Raw genomic sequence first — 21,163 nt, forward strand, 5'->3', positions numbered from 1 at the left:
TCCCAGCTCCATCAGCGGCCTCAGGCAAGCCTTTCCCCTCTCTGTCTGCACTTCTCATCCTTTTTCTAGCATACAAGTGGTTGTACTAGGTCAGGCCGAGGACCCATCTAACCTCATTTTCTATCTCAGGAGCAAAAGCAGACGAATGTGTGTGATGATTCCTGGCCTCCGCTCCATTTCTAGGTCTGGGGATTTCCTGGACCTGCTGCTTGTCTTGTAAATCTTGATAGATCTCCTTTCTGAGTACATGTCCAAGCTGTCCTTAGGGTCTTTTTGCATCCCCAGCAGCCCTTGGCTGTGAGTCCCGCTAGTCACCTCTTCTGTCTGGTTTTGAGCCCTGCTCTTGCATGTTGGTTGGCTGGACCTGGCTTGTGAGCCGGCAGTCCCCGTCCACCCTGCCCAGGTTTCCTGTGAGCTCATCATGTTTCATTTAGCTCCCTGCAAGCCGCCTGCGTGCCTGGGCAGCATGGCTCTCCCCCAGCACCAGTGCCCTGCCTGTGGAGGCAGCGACAGTGGGTGGGATGGAGCTGGGTGAGCAGGATGCACAGGAGGGGTGTCCGCAGGGCCTGCAGCTACATTTTGTTTTTCCCCCATGAGCCAGCACCCCTAGGAGGGTGCAGGCAGGAGGTCCTTGGAGTGCTGCAACCCGTCAATGCCTCTCTCTGGATGGAGTGGGGCAGCTGCAGGCGGGTGCCTGTCTGCGCTCCCTGGGCTGGGCTCTCCTTGCTCAGGGTGAGTCAGCCCACGGCACACGCGCTCTTCCTGTTGGGAGTGACTCAGGTGGAGCAGCCGATAAAAACCACCCCAAAAAAAAGCAATAGGCAGCCGGTTGCGAGCCCCGCTGTCGCCTACCGGAGCAGGCGCCTTGTGCTCTCCGGCACAAGAAATGGCTGGGTGCTGGCTCCTGGCCCTGTGCTGCCTCGTGGCGTCTCTCCTGCCTGCAGCCCTGAGCACCAACAGAGGAGAAGGTGAGGCTTTGGGAAGGTTGGCTGTTCCTGCTTTTGCGCTGATGTGCAATGCTGCTGGCAGCTTTGCTCGCAGACCTGCCCCAGTGCCAGAGAGTGCTGGTAACTGGGAGTCAGCTGGGTGCCGCAGCACCCTGCTAGGGCACTCTCCCCTCCTGCCTTTGGGATTAAAATGGACTTTTTTTAAGGTGCTTCTCCTTACATTTCCTCTGGGGTTTAATACCCATGAGCATTTAGACTTTGTTTTTTTACTGGCATCCCCTTTAAATAACTTATTTATGCGCAATTACTTTATTGCTTTCTGTATAAAGCCTTGCTACTTGGGTGGTATTTGGGCGTGAGCACAAGCATTGCCCAGGGAGCGGGTGGCTTATCTGCCCGCCGCTGCTGTAACCAAAATGTTCCTGATGCCCGAGGAAGAGCTAGAAGCATACAGGATCCAGCTTGCTGGATGTGCGGTGTTTGTATTTTGTGCGAGTCCGTGGGGCTTATGAGGTTCCTATGGCCCCACTGCACCCTGTGGGAGGGGGCAAGGCTCCTGCAGTACACAGACCGATGGCAAGCTTTAAAAATCCAGAGGAAACTCTGGCATATGCAATTGTAGCAGAGAGGGCAATGCAGGGACGTTTAAGTGCATTCAGCCCAGTGGTAACTCAATATCAGGGTTTTGGTTGTATTAGCTTATAGTCTGGAGATGGGTATGTTTGGCCAAAATCGGGTCCTTACATGTATTTTGTAAATACTGAGCGATTTCAGGGTTGGTTTTTTTTGTCTGCAGTACTGGTGTTCTGAAATATGGTCACTGGGCTTGAATTGGTCCTTTATCAGTTTTCCTTTGAGTGCAGTGCAACGTAATAGCGGAAAAAAGCGCTGAATAGGTGGTTTGTTTTTTTTTTTTTTTTAAAGAAAGACCTGACGTGCTTTACTTGCTACTTGGGTAATTATTACAGCAGCCTTAATTGCATGGAAGTTTTAAAATACTGATGTAGATTTCTTTTCGCCCCTTCCTGGCAGCACAGGCAACTTCTGCTTTTCCATGGACTCTTGAACCTATTTCTGTGCGCGTGTAAAAGTGACAGTTGATAACCGGCCGTGCTTTTACACTGCAGCAGGCTTTCTGAGTTGGTTTGGTGGTATAAATTCCTCTAGTCCCGGCGCTAGATGCCTGCTTGTAATTAGCACATGTAATCCCTTTTTGCTTGCAAATGAACTGCTTGAGTCAAGTTGGGTTCACATATGATCTGGTCGAGCGGCAGAGGTCGGGGTGCTTGTACTCTGAACTGTGCAGAGCCTTGCCCGAGCAAGCGTGCATTTGCCTTTGTAGTGTATGCCTGCACGTGATGGCTGAAGGGATCTCCCAGGGTTTGGGGAAGAGTTGGGATGTGGAGGTCAGCACTCCACTGTGCCAATGAGGTGTCTAACTTGGTGTGTTGGAAAGGAGAAGACAGCAAATGGCACGTTCCGGCTCCCAGTGTGCTGTCCCTTCCTGCTGATGGAGCCCCAGGAGACACATTCAGGTTTTCCTGCAGCAAGAAAGCTGTGGAGTCAGGTGATGGGGAAACCCAGCACTTCACATAGCAGATGGGACAGCCTTCTGGGTCACTATCCCAAAAGCACGGAGCAGGGAATGGCTTGTGTTGTCGTGGAGGCTTCATTGCATGCAAAGCTCTGTTGTTCCCTTGATGAAAGGAGTAGTCTTTGCAGTCCAGCTCAGTCCAGCTCGTATGTACGGAGCTCTCGGATCTGCTCCTCGCAGACCCAGGGCCAACCTGATTTTCTGGATTTGTGAATTTAAGACGACAGTTTAAGAGGTCCGAAGCTGCCTGTCTCTTTGAGCCTTTCTGATGCGGGAATTTGTCTCAGCATAACAAACAGATGTTTTTCATGCCTTATGCTGCTGGGTGGGAGTTGGGGGAATGATGTCCTGCTGGATGCGTGCCTCGGACCTCCTTCATCCTGACATAGCGCTTAAGAAATCCAGCTGCAAAGCTTCTCCTCTGTGGAGCCTGCTCTTCTCCACAGCTGCCTGAGAAATGGATGATCTCAGGGCAGAGCCTCAGGGCACCTGGATACAAAAAGGATCCTGTCCTCAGTTAGTCCTCATCTCCTAGCAGCTCTGGCATGCTCCATCTCGTTAGCAACTCCAGTGCCTCACTCCTGGTAGAGATTAACCGGCCTGAGCAATCAAGTTTCCAGGAGACGACCAGCAACAGGAATAGCTATGCAGGTGAGGTGGTGGCCCTAATCTGCAACAGCATCTTAAATGGCTTCAGATTAGCGAGACCTGGATCAGTGCCAGGGCTGGACAGCTGGCTCTGAACATGCTGCAGCCTTAGAGCAAGACCTGAAAAAAGGTTTTCATTCCCTGGGGGAATGGTGCTTATGCTTGTAATTTAGCAACCCAGTAAATCCTCCAGATTACATAGGCATAGGGTGATGTGTGGGTGGAGTTTAATAGCTTTAGTGTGGAGGGATGAGGGGTGGGATTGACCCCTAGCAGTCCCACTGTGAAGGTGAGCACAAATACCTTTAGAAAGTCCTGCGCTGCTGCTTTCGGTGGGTGGTTTGTATTGTCCCTGCCCTTGGTCACTGGTGATGTCCACTGAGGCTCTGGATGCTTTCTCATACCCTAAGAGGCAGGACTTCTGCATCTGCAGGTCCCCCCCCAGCAGGGTGGGGTGGCAGAAGACCTTCTGCAGCTGGGTCTTGGTCTCCTGGCAGCCAGGCTGCAAGGGAAGAACCGTGTTTGCTGGAGCTGGAAAAATCTCTCTCCCTGTTTGCTGGTGCATGAGGTCATCTCTCTTCTTGGCAGCAGGCTTGGCTGCTGCTTGCTGAGTGCCTTCGTCTGGTATGCGGGTGTTAATGGGTGTGTGTGAGGATGGCGGGCAGTGCCCAGGTGTGAGCGCTGGGTGTTGCGTGTTTGGGCGGTGAGCGCAGGAGGCTTTGCCTGGTCCTGGGAATCACAGATGTGGAGGACAGGGACCTTGTATCCTCAGGCTAAGCTGTGCCAGAAGAGCACTGGAAAGGAGGAGCCTCCATGTGTATCAAGCACAATTTGCTGTCCACATCCACGCTGCAGATTTCTGCTTGCTCTTGGATTTCCTCCACCTCCCTGTGCTGTCAGAGGTGACCTGAGCTGGGATGGGCAGCTGGGGACAGCCTTTCGTGTCCCACAAGGTCAGCAGTGAGAATTTTCTCGGAGAGAGGTTGAGGATCCCATGGCAGCATCGAGGTGGTTTGGAGCACCTCATCAGCAGGCTCTGCACCCCTGCGGACCTGGCTTTTTCCCTCAGGGTGTTTCTTTCTCCTGCCTGTCTTTGCCAACCATTCTCTCAACCGTGTCTGCTCTCCTTGGTAGCACTGAGGAACTTGTCTGAAATAAATGTCCTCAGGCTTAAACACTCTAGTACTGGTTGCTGAGGGCTTGGCAAGTAGATGAGAGGTGGCTTCAGGAGATGATCTGGGCAAGGCCATGAAGAAGAGTGCTGGAGCAAGCATGTCTGCCATTTTGCTCTCCAGAGGTCCCGTTTGTCCTGGCTTTAGTGGGATGCAAAATCTCAAGCCTGTCCTTCCTGGCATCTATCATGGCATCTTTCCCTTTTCCCTGAAGTCACCAGTAAAGTTCCCCATGCTTTTATCAGGACAAGGTTTGGGGTTTTGTTTACCGTCTCCGCTTACTCAAAGACCTTCTTGTGTTGGAAGGCCTCTGAAAGGATGGTGAACATCCCTGGCCATGCTGTGCTGTGGAGTGGGACTGCTTGGCTTGCAGAGTTTGTCCATCCTGAGCTGTCTTGGCAGTGAAACCGGGCATTGCTCCAAAGCGTGGGGATGTGGAGCACGGTGCGGGCATTGGTGGCACATGGGTGGCTGATGGACACAGACGTGTGGGAACAAGTGCAGAGATGTGGGGATGGGGCTTGTTATTAGCAGAGTAAGAAGGGGAGGTTTGCATCACCTGGGCTTGTTCCTTGGGCATCAGGGTGGGCTTACAGCTTTGTAGCTGGTGCCCTCATCTCTAAGCATCATTTGAGATGTCTCTCTTCTCTCCCCAGTCTGTGACTGCAATGGGATGTCCAGGCAGTGCATCTTCGACTGGCACCTCCTGAGGGAGACAGGGAACGGGTACCGCTGCCTCAGCTGCCTGGGCAACACAGAGGGCGCCCACTGCGAGCGCTGCAAGGAGGGCTTCTTCCGCCAGCGGGAGGACGACTGCTGCCTGCCCTGCCGCTGCCACCCCCAGGGTACGTGGCCGCCCGCTGGGAGGGAATGGGGTTGGGTCAGGGGTGTAGTGGGGCTTAAAGCACCTGCTGCCCTATGTGGCCCTTGGCCCTGCTGAGCATGTGGGCTAGGTCAGGCTCTGGGTCCCTACACACCAGACCAGAGCATTGCACGAGGAGCGAGTGGGGCCAGCTTGGCTCCAGGTAGGATTATCTGGAGGGGTGCCAGAGCCTAGTGCTGTATTGCTGCACCATAAATCATAGGAGCTCCTCCTCCTGGGTGCTTCACCGCTTGGTGCTGGCCGTTTCGAACCCCTTAGCAGCTCCAGGCTGCAGCCAGGCTTCAAAACCCACCTGCCCCTCCAAATAATCACAGACTCACAGAATGGGGTGGGAGAGACCTTCAAAGATCATCTAGTGCAACCCCCCTGCCATGGCAGAGACATCTTTCACTAGATCAGGTTGCTCAAAGCCCCATCCAACCTGACCTTGAACACTTCCAGTGATGGGGCATCCACAACTTCTCTGGGTGAACTGTTCCAGTGTCCCACCACTCTCATCATAAATAATTTCTTCCTTATGTCCAATCTAAACCTCCTGTCTTACAGTTTAATACCTTTGCCCCTTGTTCTGTCACTACAGGTCCTGGTAAAAAGTCTCTCTGTCTTTGCACCACATTCCCTCCTGAGGCACAACACTCGGGAATTATCCTTTTGCTTTTATGATGCAATTAAAAGCCTTTGCAGAGCTTGCCTTTCTATATTGAGCCCCCTTTATATATTGAAAGGCTTCAATAAGGTCTCCCTGGAGCCTTCTCTTCTCCAGGCTGAACAAGCCCAACTCTCTCAGCTTTTCTCCTGAGCAGAGGTGTTACAGCCCTCTGACCATTTTCATGGCCTCCTCTGGACGCGCTCTAACAGGTTCATGTCTTGTGCTGGGGACCCCAGAGCTGGATGCAGTGCTCCAGGTGGGGTCTCACCAGAGCGGAGCAGCGGGGGGAGCATCACCTCCCTCGGCCTGCTGGCCATGCTGCTGGTGATGCACCCAGGATGTGATTGGCTTCCTGGGCTGTGAGCCCACATTGCTGGCTCATGTCCAACTCTTCATCCACCAATACCTCCAAGTCCTTCTTCACAGAGCTGCTTTCCATCCATCCATCTATCCCCCAGTCTGTACTGATATTGGGGATTGCCCTGACCCAAGTGCAGGACCTTGCAGTTGACCTTATTGAACTTCATGAGGTTCACATGGGCCCACTCCTCCAGCCTGTCAAGGTCCCTCTGGATGGCATCCCTTCCCTCCAGCATCTCCATCAACAATCCCTGCCTTGCCGAAAGGGACCCTGCTCCGCTCTGCTCTGAATTTGGCAGGTGGCCATGAATCCAACTGACGCTGGCTGGGAGGTGCCCTGTGGGGAGCTTCTTGCCCCTCCCGGCTGCCATCCTTATCTTGAGGACGGTGGCCAAACCCCAACATGGGGAGCGGCAGCTTTCATCAGCTTTGTGAGTCAGGCTGATGCTTCCTGGGTGTTGCAATGTTTGGCGGGCTCCGCAAAGGCTTTTAATTGCATCGTAAAAGCAAAAAGATAATTCCCAAGTTCACAGCGTTGTGCGTTGGGAGGGGACACGGTGCAAAGTGTTGCAGCACTTGGGGACGGACAGGAGGCTTCAGCCTCTCCAGCTTCTCCAGTGGCTTTTTGCAGGTTGCAGCACTATGAGATGGGATTTCTAGCTCTGGGGTGTTTTCTGTGGGTCTTGTGGTGGTTACACAGTAGATGTGATGGCTCCTTCATCCTCATCAGGCTTTGGCTTGCTCTGCAGTAGGTAGCTTGCACCTCTTGCACCGAGGTGCTGTAGATATTGAAATGCCTGTTGGTCTCTGTTGATGCAGGAAGATCACTAGAAGCACCACCTGAACATAAAGAAACAGATAGCAAGACAACAGAGCAATAGGCTTTGAGGTGGTAGGAGGGTTAATATCCCCATGGGTGCCCCCTGCGCTGGCGTGCAGGGAGGGCCCAGCAGCAGGACGGCTGCCCATGGCTCTGGCATCCTCTCCCCTTGCTGCCTGCATGTGCACAGCGGTAGGTCAGAAATGAAAGAACCTACCATGGCCCTCAGCCCCATAAGGTCCCTGTGGTGGCACCGAAATCAAGTTGCACAGATGTCTACTAGCAGAGAGTCCGGCAAAGAACTAATTCTCCGCTTGGTTTGTGTACCCTGGAGTCCATCTTGTCCTTCGCAGTGACCTTTATAGCAGGGAAGAAAATCCTTGTGCTGGGCATCTGTTCAATGCCTTCTGGGATTTATCTCCTCCAAGTCTCCTGCATCAGTCGGGGAGGCTGGAGCAGCTTTAACAGCCAGACCTGGTGTCTCAGCCCTGTGCTGGGACCTCAGGGTGGGACCTGTCGCTGAGGTTCCGTTGCTGCTGCAATGACAGTGTGGTGCCTTGCTCCCCTGTCCTGCCAGCAGCATCGCTGGAAGGGCGTGGGGAGGTACTCATCCAAACCTCTCTTTCCCCTCTTTCTGCAGGCGCCCTTGGCCCACAGTGTGACAGCAATGGCCGGTGCAGCTGCAAACCTGGTGTGATGGGCGAGAAGTGTGACCAGTGCCAGCTGGGCTTCGAGTCCCTCTCCGATGCCGGGTGCCAGAGGAACGGGCAGTAAGTGTTGGTGACCATCGGTGGCATGGGGACAGCTGGAGGGGACAGCCTCCAGAGCTCTCCCAGCTGCTGTAAAGAGCCCGTGCGGGCTGAAACCACCTGGTGCAGGGGCAGAGGCAGTTTGTTTCGTGGCAGCACACCAACAGCCCTAAGCTAATCTCACTGGGGGAGAGCAGGCTCGAGCAGGGCTGGACCTTCCTTCCAGTCCACAGAGCTTGCTGCCAAACAATAGCATCAACACCAGAGCAAAGCAATTGCTTTATTATCCAGATAATGCCAAACAGGCACCAGCCAGGCTAGCCATGTAAAATAAAACCTGCCCACATGTGGATCTGCCTGGTGTCGGTGCCACTTGCAAGGAATGCCCCCATGCAAACACGACCTTCCTTTGCACGGAGCCCCGTTTAAGCACCTTTCGAAGTGTTTCTGGTTCGGCTTCCTCAGCACTGTGTCTTCTTCCTTGCTTCACCCTGCTGTTGCTCCTTCAGGTGCCCCAGCAAGCAAAGGGTGGGGGTGAGGGCTGGCTGCCTGCAGCTGTGCTGCTGTGCCTGGCCTCCTGCCTGAGCCTCCCTGGGGTGTTGCTGCCTGTTGGAGCTCAGCCAGGGTCTATTAAGCTTAGTCAGGGTCTATTAAGCTCAGTAGAGCTTTGCTTTGCTTTTGTAGGTAGGTCTTGCTGAAGAGAGGCACCTGGGATGGTTGCAAGCTGGTGCTCTGGGGTGTCCTGGCGCAGTAGTGCTGGGCACCATCTCAGTCTGACATCTGTACTGTTGCAGCTGGATTACTCAGAGAGATGGCTCTGCTGATTATTTTTCCCCTTCCAGCATGGGACTGGTAGATGGGGGGGTTCTCCTCTGTCTTGTGTAACAGCTGGGGGCACTGAACTCCCAGGCTGAGCTGGAAATCCAGGTGGAGGTTCCTGCTGTCCCTGTTGCAGGAGCCTGCAGTGCGAGTGTGACCCAGCTGGCAGCACAGGGGGCTGCCTCTCCGGCCGCTGTGTCTGCAAGGCGAGCGTTACTGGAGAGCGGTGCGAGAGGTGGGTGTCAGGAGGACTTGCTGGTCCGCTACGTGGCATGTCCTCCATCTCCCTGGCAGTTACATCCCTGGCAGTGCCCTCATGCCTGTCTTGCCATCCCAGCCTGGCGGTGACCTCAAACCATGGCGATGGCTGTGTTGTGTGGCTGTCGTTTGAGGGCTGGTTGTATCAACCAGGAACAGGAGAAAATGGACTTGAACGTTGTCACCTTGCATTGTCCCAGGTGCAAGCGGAACTTCTATAACTTGGATGCCAGAAATCCCGCAGGATGCTCCCCCTGCTTTTGCTACGGGCACTCGGCTGCGTGTGTCAGTGCAGACAACCACAGCGTCTACAACATCACCTCCACCTTCCAGCAAGGTGAAGCCCAAGCAGAACATCCCTATGGCTCCTGGGGGTGTTTGCCGTCCTTTCTCTTTGACGTGCTGGAGGAGCTGCCTGGTTCACAGCCCTGCTGGGAGTCCCTGTGCTTTGATGCGTGGGATGGCTTGATTGTAGGCAGAAGTAGGGTGCAAGGGTCAGGGGGAATGTAGGCTTGCTTCATCATGTCTTTCCTGCCACTTGGGAGGAAAGCCCCATGCCCAGCCTGGCTTATTTTCAGATGTATCAGCACAGGGATATCTGTGCTGTACCCTTGGAAGTCAAGGGGTAGGAAGCCGGAGGTTTTGATAAGACACAGCTCCAGAAAGATGCTGGAGTCCAGTCCCTTCCCTGTCCCTGCTGACTGCTCCTTGTTGGTGCTCCAGGTGCTGAAGGCTGGCGAGGTGTCCATGAAAGTGGCTCCCCAGCCCAGCTCCAGTGGTCCCCACGCCATCAGGATGTCTTCATAGCAGCGAGGAGATCGGAGACGATATACTTCATGGCGCCTGGTAGGTGCGGGATTGGTGAGGGGGAGAGGTGACGGTGTCCCCTTTGCTTGGTCTGATCCCATGAACCGAGCCTTTAGCAGGAAGGCAAGATTTTAAGCCTTTAATTTTCTCCCTTCCTTCCCTTTGCAGCGAAATTCCTCGGGAACCAGCAGCTGAGCTATGGCCAGATCCTCTCCTTCAATTACCGCCTGGACCGAGGGGGACGCCAGCCATCTCCGCACGACGTGGTCCTAGAAGGAGGTGGCCTGAGAGTCTCTGCCCCCTTCTTGCCCCAGGGGAAGGACCTGCCCTGCGGCGTCAGCCAGACGTACATGTTCAGGTAAAGGGGGATGCTGGGGCATTTGGGGCAGGGTAAGCAAGAAAAGCTGCGGCATCAAGGAGCTTCTGGATTCAGCTGCGATCCCTTGGAGGTGGCAAATAGTTGCCTGGTTTGGGCTGGAGGCATCTCAAGTGCTTCTCTCCTGGATGAGGAGGTTACTCTGTGAGAGGGGCAGTAGAAAATCTGGCTTGAGGTTGGGCTGGGTACTTTGCTCGGGGTCAGTCACATGGGTGGAGGTTGTTCCCCAAAGCCTTGAGCTCAGGAGGGAGATGGGTGAGGGCTGCTGCATTTTCTTGATGAGGCATCTCATTTTCTTGAAACCGGTTCCACTTCTCCCCCCTCCCACTGGCAGATTGGACGAGCACCCGAGCAGCAAGTGGAGCCCGAGGCTGAATCACTTTGAATATCGCAGGCTGCTGGGAAACCTGACAGCTCTCTGGATCCGAGCCACCTTTGGGGAGTACAGTAAGTGGGGGGAGAGCTTGCTAGCACAAGGTTGGCTTCTCCTTGTTGCTGGAGACGCCAAGCCTCCAGCTGGAGACATCTTTCCTAAAAGGTATTAAAAAACAAATATGTGTTTGTCCTAAAATGGGAAAAATTAAATTATGAAGAGATTAAGCAGGATGGCAACAGTGGGAACAGCGAAGCCGTGGCTCTGGTCCATCTGCCTGTGGGCACTGTAATGAAACGTGTGACCTGTGCAGGTCCCGGGTGCAGGGGACTTGCAGGTGGAGCTGCTGGCCCCCATGGGTGACAGGCTGTATCTCCCTCCAGGTACCGGCTACATTGACAACGTCACCCTGGTGTCGGCACAGCCCGTCGCCGGAGTCCTCGCTCCCTGGGTGGAGCACTGTGAGTGCCCAGCGGGGTACTGGGGGCAGTTCTGTGAGAGGTGTGCCCCTGGCTACCGCAGAGATGCCCCTGGCCTGGGGCCGTTCAGCATCTGCGTGCCGTGCAGTTGCCAGGGGGGAGGAATTTGTGACCCTGACACCGGTAAGAAAAGCCACGGCTGCCTGCATCCTGAGAATTGAGCTATAGGGGAGCATGGGGGGCACTGAGTGGGGCGAGATCCCTGGCTTGGGGGGCTGAAGTGCAGAGAGCATCACGGATAAAACTCCGCAAAGCCTAGAAGTGCCGCAGCCAAAAATATAGGAAAGATGCTTTGGGATCAAATCGGACTTAGATGATGCTCGTTGGAGAGAAAAAAGAAATATCTCCTACTGCTTGGATAGCATTAAAAAATTTTCTTCTGACTTTTTATTTTAAAAGTATTTGCGGTGTCAGTAGATATCAGTGATGTAAACATGTTTTACTACCTGTCTTGTTAAAATAGCCCACAGTGTTGCCAGGTAAAGTCAAAGTAATGCAAAGTCACTATTTTCCAAGTCTGAATTGGAATTGAATTTCCAAATATCTGAGCATTGATCAGGAGGCACAAAAGGCAATGTGTGGCTCCTCGGGAGCTATACGAGCTCTGAAAAATGAGATCCAGCCATCTTTGGGTGGTGATGGCCAGACTCCATGCTGTGGGATGGGGTCCTCCATGGGGTCTTGCTGGGCTCCTGTTGCAGGAGCAAGGCACAGTCCTTCCCACATGGTGATGGACTGATGGGCAGAGAAATGAAGCGTGTATGGGCAAGTGTGGGGATTGTGAGGGCTCCAGTGGAGGATGCTGGACCATGGGTGCTTGTGCTACAGTGGGTGGCATGGCCACCAGTGAGGGGTAGCCAGGAGGTGGAGTGGTGGAGGGTGTCCCACTGGGGGTAAGAGCAAACTGCCCTAAGCCCTTTCTTTCCTCCTTCAGGTGAATGCTACTCGGGAGATGAAAACGTGGTCAATAGTGTCAGCTGCCCCTTCGGCTTCTACCGAGACCCCTGGCAGCCACATGGCTGCAGGGCATGCCCCTGCGGCAACGGTCAAGGCTGCTCAGTGGTGCTAGGTGGTGAGGAGGTCGTCTGTGACCGCTGCCCTCCTGGAACTGCTGGTAATGCCCTCCTCGAGGTTGCTTCTGCTCAGCCTTTCCCTGGAGTTTCAACCTGCTGTACAGGGAGATGCAGGCGTCAGCGAGCTAGGATGCTCGGAGCCAGGAAGATCATCCCATCTTCTCAGCCTGGCTTCCCTATGGCACTGCCACTCTTGCCTGTAATGGAGTGTTTCAGCCCCAAGGGCTATCTAAACACAAATTGCCCTGCCCTGGGAAAGGTTCTCATGTAAACAGATAACATGGATAGAAAAAGGATGGGTGGGGAGGGAGCAGAATAGAAAAACAGGAAAAAAACAAATAGGAAACAACTTGCCCGTGGTCAGTTGTTGCACCTAGCTTTCGAGAGCCTTCCCGGAGCATTGTGTCTTGGCGAGGAGAGTGGAGATGCTGTTATGCCAGCCCCGATGGGCCAGAATGTCCCCATTTCTGTGGGGCAGAGAGGGAGCAAGGCAGCCTCTGCCTTCCGGGCAAGAGCGTGTGCTTAGCCCTATCCCTCTTTTCCCAGGGGCCAAGTGTGAGTACTGTGCTGATGGCTATTTTGGAGACCCAGCGGCTTCCCAGCCCTGCCAGCTATGCCAGTGCAACGGTAACGTGGAGCCCAATGCCGTGGGGAACTGTGACCGCCGAACGGGCGAGTGCCTCAAATGCATCTACAATACCGCTGGCTTCTACTGTGACCGCTGCAAAGAGGGGTTCTTCGGGAACCCCCTGGCCCCTGATCCTGCCGACAAGTGCAGAGGTGAGAGCTGGGCACTGTTTGAGCTGGGGATGAGTAAGAAAATCCATGCCGGAGTACAGAGTGGCTTGATGGGAAGGGGGATGCTGCAAAAGCCGAGGCTTGAAAGTGGGAGCGGAGAGCAGGAACCAGAGCACGGGGCTAAACAGTGGGAGGAAAGCAGCAGGAGAGGGTGGATGGAAGGATGTGCTGAGACTTGGGGTTGGGACAGGCTCCTTGAACCTGTGCCACTCCAACCTGCAGCTTGTGCCTGTGACTCTGTGACAGGGGCCAGCGCCGAGCCACTGAATTGCGGGAGCAATGGGAGCTGCATCTGCAAGCCCGGCTTCGAGGGTCCCAGCTGCAAAGAGAGCGAGTGCCCAGCTTGCTATGGCCAAGTGAAAGCCCAGGTGAGCATCTGTGTCAGCCCTGGGGCCACTGAGCAGCAAGGGTGCAGCAATACGCTTACCCCCAAGCATCTCCTCCTGGCCTCCTCAAGCATCTTCTCCTGGTGCAAGTGAGAAGTGATTTTGCAGGCTGCGCCTGAACTTTGGGTTTGTACCTGATTCAACCAATAAAAAAATGATGACCTAGAGCTGCTGGCCCGCTGTGCCCCATCCAAAAATAAGCACTCACTTTGCTTTCCATCCTCTGTCCAGACTGTGGACCTGGTTCCCACCCTGGTCTTTCCACCGTGGGTCTGGTGTCCCACTGGCTGATGGCCTGGTCTGCTGTGCTTGCAGGTGGACCTGTACCTGCAGCAGCTGGAGGACCTGGAGCTGCTGTTCTCAGAGGTGCAAGCCAGCGGTGGGGCTGAGAGCCAGGAGCTGGAGGGGAGGATGCAGTTGGCTGAGGAGATGCTGCGGACCATCCTTGGGGAAGCCCTGAGCCTGCAAGGTACCACTCACCCACTGCCCTCAGATGGGGTCATCCGTGCTGTATCAGGGGAGGTTTTTGCTGCCTGTGCCTTTTTGCTCAGCAATGAGTTTCTCTTCAGCCTTCCACTTTTCTTCTCACCAGCCTCTGACAGGTCTCTGGAAAGCCACGTGGCCAGGATGAAGGGGCAAGGGTCCAGCTCCCAGAGCCGCTTGGATGAGATCAAGGCAACGGTGGAGAGGTTGAAGTCTCTCAGGAGCCAGTACGAGAGGCAGGTGCAGGACACTCGGCGGCTGCTGGAGAGAGCCAGGCTGGACCTGGACCATAGCGGAGCTGCTCTGCGTCGGGTGGTAAGAGCACCCTCGTGCAAAGTGCTCCTATTCTAGCCCAGGGCTGAAAAAAAATCCATGGAGAAAGCAAGAATTTAATGTTTTCCAGTTATTACATTTGTTTTGTGAGTCCAGAAGATATTCTGGTGGTCCTTTCTGTAGGGCTGGGACCTGGGGAGGTGCTGACAGGGGCCTTTGGGGGGCTGTGGAGGTTTAATGTGCTGCAGTTACCTCTTTCACTGCTGAATCAGATGGAGGGCAGGGAAGAGCACTCATGCCTCTCTCCCTCCCTTCTCAGACCATTCCCATTTCAAACCTGCCCGGGGGCTCAAATCAGTTCTTGATGCTGGCCCAGGAGGCTCTGAGACTGGCCAACAGGTGAGTCGTTCCTGCCATTGGCCGAGAGAGAGGGGAGGGGGACTGAGATCCTGCTGGGTGCCCAGAAGGTCCTTTTGGGGGTCCTTGCCTCATCCCCAGGCTGCAGCTGCCACATCCTCTGTGCCACATCCTGGAGCAGAGGAAGATGTGGCTGCGGGGCTGGCTTTGCTGCCCTACAGAGCTGTCCTCAGTTGCCTTTGAGGGTGGTGTTGGGTGTGTTTTAGAAGCATCTTTGGGGTCAGAGTTTGGCCCATGGGTGTCCAGTTGGAACAGGCAGCATCTGCCTCCCCACTGGTGCTCCTCTACCCTTGGGAGGTGCAGGAGGGACAAGCAAAATATGGGTCTCCTTCTCAAACATGCTGCATTTCCTGAGAGGGTGCGATCCAGCATCGCTGAGTACAATCGTAAAGGAAGTCGGTGGAGAAAACTCGGGTGGTAAACCTTTCTCACGACCCCTCCCCCGTGCTTTGCAGCCATGCACAAGTCGCCAACAGTGTTGAGCAAGCCGCGAAGGCAGCGCAGGAAGACGCGCAGCAAGCGCTGGAGCTGGTGCGCGTGGCCGCTGGCGGAGAGGCAGCTGCCTCCAGCTCCCTGCGAGGGCTGCTCGGGAAGTGAGTGGAGGCTGCGTTCACCTGCATGTTGTGGGGGGACGTGGGAGGGAGGAGGGGGGTAGCCAAGCGTCTGTGCCCCCTTCCTTGCCTCCCCAGCTGAATTGCAGAAACGTGCGGCTGGAGGCAGGGCAGGCAGGGACTTGCCTGGACTTCGGTCGCTGGCATGTCTGAGCGATGGAGATTGAAGGTTGGCAGCTCTGCAGAGCATCAGCTTCCCACCCCACAGACCATGATGTTCCCCAGGGGCCTGCCCACACCTGGGGGAAGGGGTTTAATGCTGTATGTGTGAACAGGTTCCTAAGGGCAACTCTGCACCCAGTTGCAAATCTGGGCTGGGTTTAGCCCAAAGGTAGATTTAGCCCCACATTGTCTGGTCGGGCTGGTGCCTCTCCGGAGCCCACCATGGTGCTGGGACTTTGCACACCACTGGTGGGGTGCAAGCAATGGCCCCGAACAAAGTTAAGGAGCTGAATGGGGATGTGCAGGAGGAAACATCCAGTGGTAGGGCAGGGATTAGCAGAGCCACTGCAGAGCCTGTGAGGGTTCAGCTGGTGTGAAACACTTGTGGATTTTGGAGCATGAGCAAGGAGCCAGCGGATGCCCTGCTTGGTAGAGGGGCCGGGATGCAGGGGATGTTTGCAATTAGCTTTCTCAGCATGATAAATCTGTATGGGGCCCTGGAGAGGGCTTGGGGAGCATGAACAAGTCAATGCAGGAGGCAGTATTAATGCTGTGGTGGGGTTTGGCAGCTTGGCTGGTACTGTGCTCTTCAACCTCACATCTGTGCAGGTACGAGGAGCTGAAGCTGCTGGCTGGAGGCCTGAAGGCTGAGGCTGACGGTATGGCTTCTGAGGCAGACAAGACTTATCAAGGCAGCCTGGTGCTCCTCAACTCCCTGTCCCGCTTGACGAAGACCAACTTTGGCTCCTTTGAGGTGAGGGCTTTGTGCCTCTGGGACCAGGAAATCCCCTTTCGCTCTCCCCTACACCCTCCCTGCCATCAGCTCAGCCCTTCCCAGGGCTCTGTCTCCATTGGAGAGCCATCGAATATGCATCTTCCCACCCTTTTGCCCCCATAGCTGGCCACAGCACAAGGAGCAAGAGACAAGTATCCGTTGCTGCTTGCTGTGTTTCCTGGGGAGATGCTGGGACCCCCAGGCAGTCATTGCATCTCTGTTTCAGGGGGAGGCAACCCAGCTGAAGCAGGATGCCAGCGCTCTCCTGAGCCTGGTGGACACCTACATGGCACAGTACAGGCAGCTGCAGAGCCGCATGGGGCGATGGGAAGAAGAAATCAAGCAGCTGCTGCAGAGGGGAGAGGGCGAGAGAGCGGTAAGAGGTTGGCTGGGGCACTGAGCCTTGAGTCGTCTTCAGCATGACCTGCAGCCCCAGTGGGATGCCCGTGGCACCACCGCTACTACGTGCTGTCCTAGTCTGTTCACCTTCCTCAGAAACACGGCCACTTGGGGTTGGTCTTCTGGAGCTGGTGGGAGACCTCACCATGTGCACAGAGCTGCTGGTGCAGGGTCTTACCAGCACACCTCCTCCATGTGAGGCAGGTTGAAGACCTGCTCCTGGAAAGATTGGAGCTAAGATGACTCATGATGGCTGGAGCTGGTTGAGGGACTGTCCAATGCTCCCCGTACTTTGTCCTTCATCTGCCCGTTGTGTCCCTTTGGCCTGTCACAGATGCTGATGCAGCTGCTGTCCCGAGCCAACCTCGCCAGGAGCACAGCCCTGCAAGCCGTGAGTGCTGGCAACACCACCTTCTATGAGGTGGAACAGATCCTGAAGAGCCTCCGGGGTAATGTCCTAAACCCCTTTCTTTCCCCTCCCTTGTGGGATCTCACAAAGGTAGCACAGCTTCATTTCCACATGCATTTCTTTCAGAGTTTAACCTGCAAGCAGATGACAAGAAAAGGGAAGCCGAAGACGCCATGAGGAGGCTACCAATTATCAGCAGCATGGTCACAAGTGCCAGGGAGAAAACGGACCGAGCCGAAGCAATCCTGGGCAGTGCCACTTCCGAATCCAAGGCAGCCAGCAGTGCAGCACAGGAAGCGAAGGAGATCACCGTGGGGATCCAGCAGGTGAGGGCAAGCCCTAGTGCTATCGCTGGCAGAAAAGGGTTTGGAACGAAAAACCATGGAAGAAGAGGAGATGGTTGGCAGCTCCAACAGGTCTTCATGGTGGACCTGATGCGTTGACTTTTGGACCTGATGTGCTGACTTTTTGGCTGATGTTTGTCTATAGTGGATCCTGCCGAGATAAGAGTTGGCTGTAGATGAGTGGGTGCATGGGGATCTCTGCAGGCATGTTTGTCCTGTGAGGATCTCTGTGGCATCTCTCTGTAGCCACCTTTTGGTGACCAAGGGGATTTTTCACTTCAACAGTCTCAGTTGCTGGCAGGCTTGTGAGCTCCCAGACTTGGCATTGGTGGGTTTGACTCTCAGGCTGTATGTTGTAATTCCCAAGGGATTCGCTGATGTTCGCAGGAGGGGTTGAGCTGTAATCACAGAAACAACTCTCTGGAGCAACTGGTGGGAGCACATGAAGGATGCAGGACAGCCTGTGAAAATTTCGGTCCCTGTGGAAAGAACCAGTTTCCACCAGCTCCACGGCCTGGTCTACCCAGACCAATTTCAGCCGTGCTCTGCCCCTCTGAAAGTCCCTTTGCTTTCCCTAGGAGATCACACGGCTGAAGGTGGAAGCCAACAAGACGGCTGATGGCGTCCTCGCCCTAGAGAAGGCAGTGGCCACCCTGCAGCGCGAGGCCAAGGAAGTGGATGGCGAATTTGAGAGGAAGCTCTCAGAGGTTGAGGCGGATGCCAGTGTGATACAGGAGGTGGGTCCCTGTCTTCTGCACCTTGCCCCATTCCCTGTTGACGTTTGGGTGAGACTTGGCCTTACAGCTGCCACCTTGCCTTCTTCAGACAGCTCAGGAAGCTCAGAGAGTCCACGCCAAGGCTGGCCAGGCAGGGGTGGTCGTGCAGGAGACATTGAGTGCCCTGGAAGAGCTGCTGCGTCTGATGAGTAGGTTTTGCGCTGCTGCTGTAGGGCGTGGAGGGAGACAGGTCCCTGCTGGAGTCTAGGCAGGGGTTCTGGGAGTTGTGTGGGAAGCTGCCTCAGATGATGCCTGTAACAGGCTGGGCAGCAGGCTGGAGCTGCCTGAAGTATCTAGAAAGATCTAGTCCTTGGCCTCCATCCACAGTTCCCTCTTTCTTGATTTCCTCCTGTCCAACAGACCAGCCTGGTGCCGTGGATGAGGATGGCCTGAAGCAGCTCGAGATGAACTTTAGCAAAGCCAAAACCAGAAGCAACCAGCTGAAGGATGAGATGTCAGAGCTGGAGCAGACAGCCGCGCTGCAGAAGGCCCGGGTGCGGACACTGGAGAGCAGCATTGACGAGATCCTGGCAGATATCCAGAACCTGGAGGATATCCAGAGGAGTCTTCCTCCAGGCTGCTACAACACAAAAGCCATTGAATTGCCATGAGCGAGCTCTGGAAAGGCTGCAGCACCTGCCAGGCTGTGAAGGCAGGAGAGCCTGGCCCAGCTGCCCTCCCCAAACCCAGCAGGACCGGCTACGTTTGATTGTGTTGAACTGATCCTTACCCTCAAGTTCAGCATGGCGGCTGAAGTTTGTATCGTCATGCTGGCCCTGGAGAGTCCCTGATTTTTCAAAGTGGTCCATCCCTCAGTCACAGGAGGAATGAGACAGCTGGTTGAGTGAAGGTGCTACTGGCTGAAGAACAGCCCGTTCCTACAATGTTTCTCTGAAGTGCAGGTGGGGGTTGCTTGGTGTCAACCTTGTGAGTTTGCACAGTTCAGAGCCTGAAGTTCACGGCTGAGAGGTTCTCCATCCCCTGTGGATCCCTTCTCCTGGTCTGTCACACACAGAAGGACTAGAGTGTCTGTCCTTACTTTTGACACTGCCACCACCACCTCCTCCTCATGTTCTCTGCGAGGTCTTCCTCACCTTCAGTAGCTCAGGAGGCAGGGAGCGAGCAGCGTGAAGTGGCAGCTGGGGGAGATGAGTTTTGAGCCATGGCATCAGTGATGCTTCACGTGGCTTTCTTCTCCAAGCCTGCCCAGTCCTCACCTTGCTGGGAGTGGTGCTGGTGTGGTTTTGCTGTGGCTTGGAGATTTGGCGTCAGATGCCACTGATGACCCTTTTCATAAAGCTGCAGGTCCTCCACAGTGCTTCCCAGTGAGGTGGTTACTGTTTTGCTAAAGGGAAAAAAAACCGTGCCAGCTGTCTTTGAGCTCAGGGTGATGTGCTGGATGGAGAAAGAAGGGGATCCCAGGCTAGCAGATTAGCAGAGGAGAGAACTGCTGGGGCTCCTCAAAATGGGAAGGCTTTCCTACTCCACCTGCTCCCTTCAGCCAGGAGGAGAGGACCCCCTTTCTTTCTCCCGCACTTCTTTTTGAGTCCCAAAGTCCCTGAGGGATGGCTTTCTTGTCAGAGCTCCTCCTGGGCAAGCACAGGTGTCCCTACCATCCCCTTACACACTCAAGCACAACCTTTCCTTCCAAGACCGGCCAGTTTGGTACCAGGCAGCTTCCTAGGTCTCCCAGAGCCTGGGAGAGGCAAGGTGGTGTCCCTTCTGCACAAGCACCCAGGACCCTGCAGCACTTGTCACAGGAATGGGGGCTTTCTCCAGGGGTCTGCAGCCACAAGCTCTCGTGTCTGGGAGCCCAATCCCATCCTGCTGGAGTGCCAGTGCCCTGATTTGACCCATTTAAAAATGCTGATGATGTCTTGAATGTGTCTCCACCTCCGGTTTGGTGCTGCCTGTTCCCGCCTCCATCCATCCCTCCCTCCCATGTGGTGCTGGATGTTTCTCAGAGGCTCAAGTATTTGCCCGCAGGGTTTCCCACTGTACATCTGAGCAGAGCTTAGAGGACCTGAAGGCTACGGTGGTCCCTTCACCCACCCGTGGCTTTCCTGTGGGTCCAGCTCCATTCTGACACTGGTCCCAGCTTCCTTTAGATGCCATTGCAGGGGAAAAAAGAGCTAGCAGGTCCTGGAAGTCAACTCTGCTGAAGCCCCCTGACCTGTGTGGTGGTGAAGGAGGAGGTCCTGGATGGAGTAGGACACTTTGGGGGCCATCCTCACCCCTCGTTAGCTCTAATTCTCTGATAAAGCAGCACCCATGCTTTTGCTTGATAAGGATATACCGAGTAATATGTCTGCCTTATACTTTTATGTAAGCGAGATGTATTCTTGCCTCTGGCATGTTTTCCTTCTCCCGTTGTACAGCATAGGGACAGGTATTATGGACCCGACTTTATTTTTCCATGAGTTGGGTTTTTTGAAAGGGAGGAGGTCAATAAATATTGAATACTTTTGGCTGTATCTTGCCTACTGGTTTACTTTCTCTAGCTCCCTGTTTTGGGTGAGCTTGGCCATCAGCTCTCCCAGCAGTGCAGCTGCTTGTGCTTTTCGTGCTGACTCGGTCTTGGGGCTGTTTTGAAATGACACCAGTAACATCTTTGTTTTGTTTTGTTTATTACATAATTTAAACATTTTGCTGATAAAGTTTTTTTTGTCAATGACTGTTTTTTTTTCATATAGCAACAGAAGAAAAAAAAAAATTAGGCTCCAAAACTTTTGACAAAGGTGAAATCAGTGGCATGGCAACTTCAACCCCTTTCCCTCCCCCCTATTATTTTTTTTTTTCCAAAAGGCATTTGAAGTTCATTTCTCTTTCAGCAAATTGCACTGTTTGAGAGTGGATCTTCAAAGACCACAACCCACAAGCTTCTTCCCACCCCTCTCCTGCACCCTGGAAACCCTGGTCCTCACCTCCCTGACGGTCACATGGATCTTCAGGGATGATTTTTTTTTTTCCATACCCACCCAAAGACATTTTCCAAACCAGTCCCAGAGCTGGATGACCTGTTACAAACCCCCCATCCCACCCCCCCGTACTGTGAGTTTTACTGAACGGATACACGAAGGCGCAGGTAAGACTAGTAAGACAGAATATACTCCTCATCCGTACCACAACGCTACGTCTCTAAGGCATGCCGCCCTAACCGCAATGGGATGGGAACCTGGCTGGCTTCCCATGAGTCCCATCTCATGTACCTGAGGGAGGGAAGGAGGATCTGAGATGGCTCTTGGACACGCCACCTGCCTTCCTTCTCCATCTCCTTTGTTTTATCTCCCTTTGTGTTTTCCTCAGTTAAAACCCACTTTCAT

The 21,163-nt window shown here is 54.5% G+C and overlaps 1 protein-coding gene across 2 annotated transcripts; it reads left to right on the forward strand.

The window, feature by feature from the left end:
* The first annotated feature begins 842 nt into the window (after window positions 1-842).
* On the forward strand, window positions 843-20,337 carry LAMC2 (laminin subunit gamma 2). 2 transcript variants are annotated; one of them, XM_072866317.1, is made up of 23 exons: window positions 843-968; window positions 5,018-5,206; window positions 7,714-7,843; window positions 8,778-8,876; window positions 9,100-9,236; window positions 9,623-9,745; window positions 9,875-10,064; window positions 10,417-10,529; window positions 10,839-11,057; window positions 11,869-12,048; window positions 12,554-12,787; window positions 13,052-13,173; window positions 13,507-13,660; window positions 13,784-13,989; window positions 14,267-14,346; window positions 14,820-14,957; window positions 15,747-15,891; window positions 16,139-16,288; window positions 16,646-16,760; window positions 16,847-17,046; window positions 17,643-17,801; window positions 17,890-17,989; window positions 18,201-20,337. In XM_072866317.1, the coding sequence occupies exons 1-23, from the start codon at window positions 887-889 to the stop codon at window positions 18,449-18,451; spliced, it is 3,516 nt and encodes a 1,171-aa protein (XP_072722418.1). In that variant the 5' UTR covers window positions 843-886; the 3' UTR covers window positions 18,452-20,337. The 2 variants fall into 2 exon arrangements, with proteins under 2 accessions (XP_072722418.1, XP_072722419.1); XM_072866318.1 differs by lacking the exon at window positions 8,778-8,876.
* The last annotated feature ends 826 nt before the right edge of the window (window positions 20,338-21,163 follow it).

The sequence above is a fragment of the Ciconia boyciana genome, chromosome 7, assembly GCF_034638445.1.
Source record: "Ciconia boyciana chromosome 7, ASM3463844v1, whole genome shotgun sequence".
NCBI classification, from domain to species: Eukaryota; Metazoa; Chordata; class Aves; order Ciconiiformes; family Ciconiidae; genus Ciconia; species Ciconia boyciana.

Coding starts and splice junctions, on each gene's coding strand:
- LAMC2 (XM_072866317.1), top strand. CDS start 887: ATGGCTGGGTGCTGGCTCCTGGCCCTGTGCTGCCTCGTGGCGTCTCTC. Junction 9,746..9,874: donor GATATACTTCATGGCGCCTG/GTAGGTGCGGGA, acceptor TTCCCTTTGCAG/CGAAATTCCTCGGGAACCAG. Junction 16,761..16,846: donor GATCCTGAAGAGCCTCCGGG/GTAATGTCCTAA, acceptor CATTTCTTTCAG/AGTTTAACCTGCAAGCAGAT.